The 8450-nt window shown below is 33.0% G+C and overlaps 1 protein-coding gene across 1 annotated transcript; it reads right to left on the bottom strand.

Moving 5' to 3' along the window:
• Window positions 1–1381: 1381 nt before the first annotated feature.
• LOC137656968 (piggyBac transposable element-derived protein 3-like) lies at window positions 1382–3888 on the bottom strand. The gene is made up of 2 exons (XM_068391320.1): window positions 3769–3888; window positions 1382–3402 (listed from the first exon to the last, which is right to left on the bottom strand). The coding sequence occupies exons 1-2, from the start codon at window positions 3783–3785 to the stop codon at window positions 1671–1673; spliced, it is 1749 nt and encodes a 582-aa protein (XP_068247421.1). The 5' UTR covers window positions 3786–3888; the 3' UTR covers window positions 1382–1670.
• Between the last annotated feature and the right edge of the window lie 4562 nt (window positions 3889–8450).

Genomic DNA, 8450 nt, shown 5'->3' on the forward strand with positions numbered 1-8450 from the left:
AGAGACTGACCATGTATACATATAATCAGCGTCAAAGCCGCTTCTCCACCCTAGCTAGGACCAAGGAGGGACGGGCAATGGGTGCTGATGATTCAGCAGATAGACCTATAGGTTCCGTAAACCCCCTATCCTTAGCTCACAAGGATGGTAACGTTGCAACGACCAAAGGAGCTAACTAGTTTGAGCGGGACTGGAAATGGTTTTAAAGATCTATTATAAACATACATGATTTTAGAACTCTTAAAGGTTTAAAGGCCGTTCATGAATGGCAGAGGCAAGGGACAGTGACATTGCCCTATTGAGCAGGACAATACCCTAGAGACTGACCATATGTACATATAATCAGCGTCAAAGCTCCCTCTTCACCCAAGCTAGGACCAAGGAGAGCAATACAATGGCTGCTGATGATAAAGAAGATAGACCTATAGGCTCCCCCAAACGCCCCATCCTTAGCTAACTGGGACCAAAGGAATGGCATTGAACTTTGGACCTCCTTTATGAGAAAAGTAATATACAGTAACTATATAATTAATAGAGGTTGTAGGACGGTAATTTAAGACTTTCCAAGCTGGAAAATATATTCTGCGATAGTAGCGTTAATGGAAAATATTAGGCGATGGTGACATAACACTCGTTAATGAAAATCTCTTAGTAACGTAACACCCATTTCGGAACACTTTCGTGTCAGGGAAAAAAAATGTGTTATTATTAATTATCACCAATTGCTAAACTACAATACTAGTTGGATAAGCAGGATGCTATAAGCCCAGTGGCTCCTGCAGGAAAAACAGGCCAGCGAGGAAAGGAAAAAAGGAAAAATAAAATATTTTAAGAGTAGCAACAACATTAAAGCATATATGGAGAATTATGTGTGAAAAAAGTTATTACCTTCGCCAACGAAGTTGGAAGGAGATTATGTTTTCGCCCATGTTTGTGTGGTTGTGTGTGTATTTGTTTGTGAGCATCTTCCTGGCCAACATTTTAAATGTAAAGTAATGAAACTTGCAAGGATTAAATTTTATGTAAAAAGATGGAGATTATTACATTTTGGAAGATCAAGGTCAAAGGTCAAGGTCACGGTCAAGTAAAATGTCCAATTCATGTAATCAGCCATAATTTAGAACATCGTTGTCACAGAGACTTCAGACTTGGATCATATTTGAGTGTATGAAAATCCACCCCAATTAGCCTAATACATGTTAACCCTTTTCTTCCCAAATTTTTTTTTTCTTTGGATTTCAAATTTTTACACTAAATCTAGTTCATAAGGATCCAAAATCAGTAGAATACATAATTTTTTTCAGCTGCATTCATTGTACAATGAATAATGGAGTGTGACATATATGTCACGCTAGGCAGTAACGAGTACATATGGGGGAAATATGAAAAATTCTGTTCTATTTTGAAAGGTTTATTGTTTGCTGTTATATAAGTGACATAACTAAATACAAAAGAAGTCTACTGTTTTCATACATGAACTACCGTAGTCACAACCACCAAATGAATGGAATTTGAAAATTACAATAAAAAAACAAGCCAAAAGAAATAGTCATTGTATTAAATCTTGCACTTAGAATCAAAACAAAGATTAAATTGCCAGTTCAAAATGCTAACATAAAATAATCAACTTTTCATTGCAACTGATACATCATGTGGCACATCATTGAAGTCTATTTTGTGTGAAATGCTAAATTGCAAGACAAACACAGACCTACATCACACTTATTACACTGACTGGAAGGAGATTTGCTACACAGATTTCCAGCACATCTACGTCTTTTCTTGTTTGGGGTCTCTATCAGGTAGTGTTCTATTCCATCAAAACGAATGTCATCAAGAACTCTCTTACAACCTGTTTCCCCCTGGGAAGGTCTCCCAGGCCCTTTAGGAGGGATCCCATATCTCTTCAGATAGCTTTCAGCAATCTGTTCTTTGAAATCTAGCTGAGGTAAACATCCACCTGACTTTTTATGAAGAATCCAAGCATTTTGCACTGATACATCTAATAACCAGGTAAAAATACACCACTTCTTACCCCTAATAGATACTCTATAATTATTCACATTCTGGTCTTGATGGTCAGTTCCACCCATGTTGTTATTGTATTCTCGAATAACTAATGGGCAGTCAACTTCAATATTTTTTTTCTCTTTTTGAGAGTATCTTTTCACCTTACTAAGGGGTTCCCTTCCATGAGCAGTTGATGCAATGGTGACAACCGAATTATCCATCCATCTGCATAATGAAATGTTATTTGCCTTATCTATGATGAAGTCTGATATTCCCCTTTTTTCTTTTTTCATCTCAGAAACTGCTTTCAAAGGGCATTTTTTCAGCCTATTGTCTCTTATTGTTCCCGTAGCAGTATAGTTTTGCTCACTCAGGTGTTGGAGAAGAGGAAAAGAGGTAAAAAGGTTATCAAAGTAATAGCTGTATGGGAGTTGTATTTTATCATCTGGCAATGACTTTATATTTTTCAGAACAGTGGCTCCACATTTGCCAAATGCTTTCTCCTCATATGAATTACCTTCATATGTTTTACCTTGGTATAAGTCAAAGCTTACTAAATAGCCTGCATCAGTATTCAGGCACCAAAATTTATAACCAAAGCGTATTGGTTTGTTTCGAATACACTGCTTGCATCCATGGCGGCCAAAATATTCAACCATTGCCTCGTCATGAGATAGATGCTGCTCTGGTTGAAAATGAGACAAAAATCGAGTGGAAAGTAGCCTTATCAGGGGACGGAGTTTAGCATATTTATCTGAATCATCAATATTAGTATTATCTACTAAATGTATGAACTGCATTATTTTATCAAATCTGTTCCTTCTCATTGCAGAATACACTGCCTCATTTCTAGTCACTGGAGAATTCTTCCAGTAAAGTCTCCGTGATGGAACTGGAACAATGCCAGATAAAAGTAATATGCCAAGGAAAACCTTTAGTTCTTTTTCATTTGTTGAGAAGGAAATTTCTCCCTTGTAACGAGCATAAAGAGCTGACTGTTCTATTATCAATCTGAAAACTTCCTCATCAAAAAACAATTCGAATAATTCACATGGTGATAAGTTCCGGTATTGACTGTAATTCGCCTCAGGAAAAATTGGTTTTGGTGAAGAAAATGTTGCCTTTCTAGTCCACTTTGGAGTTTTGAAGCAATAACTAGAGTCATCATAGTTCTCCAAGTCCTCTCCTAAATTTCCAAGCCGAACTCCATTTGGAAGAGCTGCTTCACCTGCAGCATCTAATTGTTTACCAGAGAGATTATCAATTACACCACCTTGATCTTCATCAGCAGAATCTTCGTCAGTCAGACCATCATCAGCAGGCTCAATAAAAAAATCTGCAGCAATATCTTCTTTCTCTAACTCTGCTAGTATTTCATTGACAGTCAGAGACCTGAAAAAAAAAATAAAAACGTGTTATCTCTGGATTAAATTTAACAAAGTAACTTATTAATGAGTTAAAATAACTAAAAGTGTAGTAAAGTAAAGTAAAAGAAAGAAAATGAAGCCATAGAATGTTTTATATCACTAGAAAGATATTACTATCAGTTTACATACAGTAAAATAGAAAAAGGCATAAATGTCCCTGTATCATCCTAGCGTAACATATATGTCACAGAAAATATAAAATGCACTGCTGCCAATATTATAAATCTTAGATATTCATTATTAGCACAGACATTTCTCTATAGCCATATTTCAAGTATTTTATCCAAAAACAATACAATATATCTAATGAAAATGGCAAAATAATACTCACTTTTTGCCTGAACTCATTTTCACACCGGAGCAAAAACAGCACTTCTGCACAGAACGGTGTCACTCCCTTGAATGAACTTCTATTCCTGTAAAAACTTGTATGCAAGTAGATACATGTATTAGCTCTCACACACAGGACCTATTATGAAACAAGTTTCAACATATAAACGTGTGGTGTAAGTTAACTGAACATATGTTCTACGTAACATATATGTCACGCTAGTACAAAATGGGTAGTCAAAGGTCAAGGCCGAGCAAGAGGTCGAGAAATAAGCTGCCGCGGCGGAGATCTGCCCTCTACTGAGTGCCCCTCAAGTTATTTTTGTTACTGGGAAGAACTATGTAGGTACTGAAATATTCTTGTTAACGAATAACTTTTTGCGTGAGAGTAATGCAAAACAGAAGATAATGGTAATTCAATATATCATCGAACAGCAAATTTCATTCATTTTCATTTTTATGCAAATCCTACTGAGATATGAACAAAGATGTAAAACCATTGATATTGTTGTTTTACTGCTTCAACCACTCCCGAAGGCCTTTCCACAAGATTGAATATACAATATAATTACCAATTAAGGAGAGAGAGAGAGAGAGAGAGAGAGAGAGAGAGAGAGAGAGAGAGAGAGAGAGAGAGAGAGAGAGAGAGAGAGAGAGAGAGAGAGCTTGTTGGTTAGTGTATGTATAAGAGAGTATCAGCTTATGATTATAATAACAGAAGGTTGCCATTAAGATAAATTTTTAGTAAGAGAAGTAATTTTTGCAGATAATATTTTGCACAGAAATTTCTTAGTTTCTTGTGTCTGCCAGTTAAAAAGATAAGTAATTTTTACATAGAATATTTTGCACAGAAATTTCTTCATATCTTGTGTCTGCCAGTTAGTAAGCGAAGTAATTTTTGCAATTGATTTTGCATAAAAATATCTTCATTTCTTGTGTCTTCTACTTGGTAAGACAAGAAATTTTTGCAAATGATAATTTACAAAGAAATATCTCCATATATTGAGTCTGCCACTTAGTAAGATCAGTAATTTTTGCATATGATATTTTGCACAGAAATAGTTTCATTTCTTGTGTCTGCCAGTTAGTAGGAAAATTAGTTTTTGCAAATAATGTTTTGTACAGAAATTTCTTCATATCTTGTGTCGGCCAGTTAGTAAGAGAAGTAATATTTGCAGATAATTTTTTGCACAGAAATTTCTTAATTTCTTGAGTCATCCAGTTAGTAAGAGAAGTAATTTTAGCAAATAATCTTCTACAAAGAAACATCTCCATATCTTAAGTCTTCTACTTAGTAAGAGAAGTAGTTTTTGCAAATAATGTTTTGCATAGAAATGTCTTCATTTCTTGCCAGATGTGATATTAAACCTAATGAACGAACCACAATCATTGCTGTCAATAGACGAGGCTATTACAGGTGCAATTCTCCAACGGCTAATCAAGGCAAGAGCCCAAATAAGCGTCTGGGTTGGAGAATGAAATGGAATTAGATTTTTTTTCTTTTTTTTGCAGAATTTGATTTAATTTAACTTTTATTTTAAATTAAAGACAGCTGAACATACGCATTTTGTTATTCTTATTTCAAGTTCATATCGCTCTCATTACATTTTTCTGCAAAATCATGTCTATATTAATGAGAAAAACTTATTTTACTATTCCCTTCCTGTGTGGAGATACCTTTGCTATGATCAGCGAAGCTGTACCAGTAAGGGCCACCCGTACTAGGTTGGTTTGCTACAAGCAATCAGGCGAAAATTTTCCTCCATCACCAATCCGCATTGGCCAGCGTGGTGATGAAAAATGGCCAAATCTCAGACATGAATTGACATGTCTGAGGCCTTTGTCCTGCAGTAAAATAGAAAATGCTGCATTTGTTGTTGTTGTTGTTGTTGTTGTAGTAGTTTTTATACTAAAGACAAGTGAACATACGCATTTTGTTATTTCTATCTTAAATTCATATCGCTTTCACTGCCTTTTGCTGCAAAATATATATATATATATATATATATATATATATATATATATATATATATATATATATATATATATATATATATATATATATATATATTAATGAAAGACGTATTTTACAATCTCCTTTCTGAGTGGGATACCTTAACGTGGTGAAAGGGTTTGCGTATCGCCACGATCAGCAAGGCTGTAATAGTAAGGGCCACGCATACTAAGTTGGTTTGCTATGGGGCGACCAAACGAAAATCTTCTACCATCACCAATCCACACAGGCTAAAATGGCGATGAAAACTTGCTAAACCCCAGAAGTGAATTGACAAGTCTGAGGCCTTTGTCCTGCATTGGACTAGAAAATGCTGCATTTTTTGTTGATGTTGTTATTGTTGTATTTAACTATCAAATTAATATTGATCTATCAATTCTTACATGTTAGATTGGAATTTCTTTTGCCATTTATTGAGAAGTAATGTTAAAACGTACTTATTCAACTCTTATCTCTGAGAGAATTCCAAATAAATCATTAAAAAAAAATCCCTATAGAGCAATGTTCTTTACACAGGCTCCATCTTTCCCCTCTCATCGAAAGGAAATTTGTGTAATGAGTCCCATTTGAAAGAATGTGTATATGGTCTTACTATAACGAGTTACTTTTTCACCCTAACTTTAATGATAAGCAAACTAACTTCTATAATGAGTTCTTCCTGTAACAAGCTTCCTCATTTATACAGGTGTTACGATAACATCCAAGACTTTTCATTTTTTAATGAACGTGTGCATCATTTTAAGGTAATTAATTTCAATCTGCTCTAACTGATTTCCAGGATATTTACGCTTTTCAAATATTCTAATTAGCACATGAAAAAAAAAAAATTTCCAGTGTTTTAATGGACGTGTTTATCATTTAAATTAATACTTGAAATATAAAAAAATACATTATTTTCAATGGACGTTTGAGTCATTTTAAGGAAATTAATTTTAATTCACTTCAACTGATTTCCAGGATATTTATACTTTTCAAATATATTACTAATAAAATAAGAAATTTTTTTTTCAGTGTTTTAATGGACGTGTACATAATTTCAATAAAGACTTAAAATATCAAAAAAAAAATTTTAATGAATGTGTGAATCATTTTAAGGTAATGAATTTCACTCTACTCTAACTGATTTTCAGGATATTTACACTTCAGGTATACTACTCAGAATATAAAAGAAAAAAAAGAAAAATGCACCCCTTTTATTCTTATTATTATTATTACTTGATAAGCTACAACCCTAGTTGGAAGAGCAGGATGCTAAAAGCCCAGGGGCTCCAACAGGGAAAATATCCCAGTAAGGAAAGGAAACAAGGAAAAATAAAATATTCTAAGAACAGCAATAACACTAGAATAAATATTTCCTATATAAACTATAAAATCTCCAACTAAACACGAGAAAGAGAAATCAGACAGAATTAATCCTCCAATAATATATATATATATATATATATATATATATATATATATATATATATATATATATATATATATATATATATATATATATATATATATATATATCGTTAATGTAAAGAGTCTCCCAACCATGCAACATTTTTATCTTATTAAGTATAAGAAACTAAGTTTTTTTTTTTTTTTTTTTTTTTTCTTTTAACAAGCCTCAAGCCAGTATTCTTTTCTTCTCTGGCGGCGTGAGCTGTTACACTAATTGCCCCCCAGGGATTGGCTTTAATGAAAGTTCTCTTTCTTCTGTACAACAGAAAACCTTTCATTGGCCTGAATAAATGAGATGGAATCTCATTTGTGAGCTGAATGAGAATACTATTGTATATGGTTCGACGGGTTAATTAGGGGAACGATATGGTAAAAAAGGACTTACTGAATGTATACTATGGTAATACTAGTGTATGTGACCCGTCAAAAATTACGGATGGATATTTTTGTGATATGCACGCACATACGTACACGCACACAGATTCAATCCTTCCTACCCCCTCCCTCTTTCATAAGTACAATCTCTTTCACCAGGATATGACTATACCCTCTCCCCAGCGTATGTCTGTTCCCTTCCCCGGACCAGGGGGACGGGGAAGGGAATATTTATATGTCTGACAATGCTGCTGATCGCGACTGGAATATATATATATATATATATATATATATATATATATATATATATATATATATATATATATATATATATATGTATGTATATATATATATATATATATATATATATATATATATATACATATATATATATATATATATATATATATATACATACATACATTATATATATATATATATATATATATATATATATATATATATATATATATATATATATATATACATGCATATCATTCCTACTGTATTTATATATACTATAGAGCCAAACACTTGCTCTTTATTATATCGGAAATATAAATAAATTAACTAAAGATTAGAAAAAACATAGACCTACTCCTTTTACATAATACTGACTTTGGAGATCACAGCGAAAAAGAAAATATCAAAACATTTAATTTTGTTTGTAACTATGTAACAGAAGATGGTCATATTTTATGTAATTACTATATACCTCTGTCTAAGTCTTTATTGGATAATCATTGTAAAAAATAACTTATATTTTACCTTATTCCTGAGTAAATCACTGTTACAAAAATAATCATTGCAATACAAACAACGAGGAAAGAGCTGCTTTAATTTCT

The sequence above is a fragment of the Palaemon carinicauda genome, chromosome 18 (assembly GCF_036898095.1).
Source record: "Palaemon carinicauda isolate YSFRI2023 chromosome 18, ASM3689809v2, whole genome shotgun sequence".
NCBI classification, from domain to species: Eukaryota; Metazoa; Arthropoda; class Malacostraca; order Decapoda; family Palaemonidae; genus Palaemon; species Palaemon carinicauda.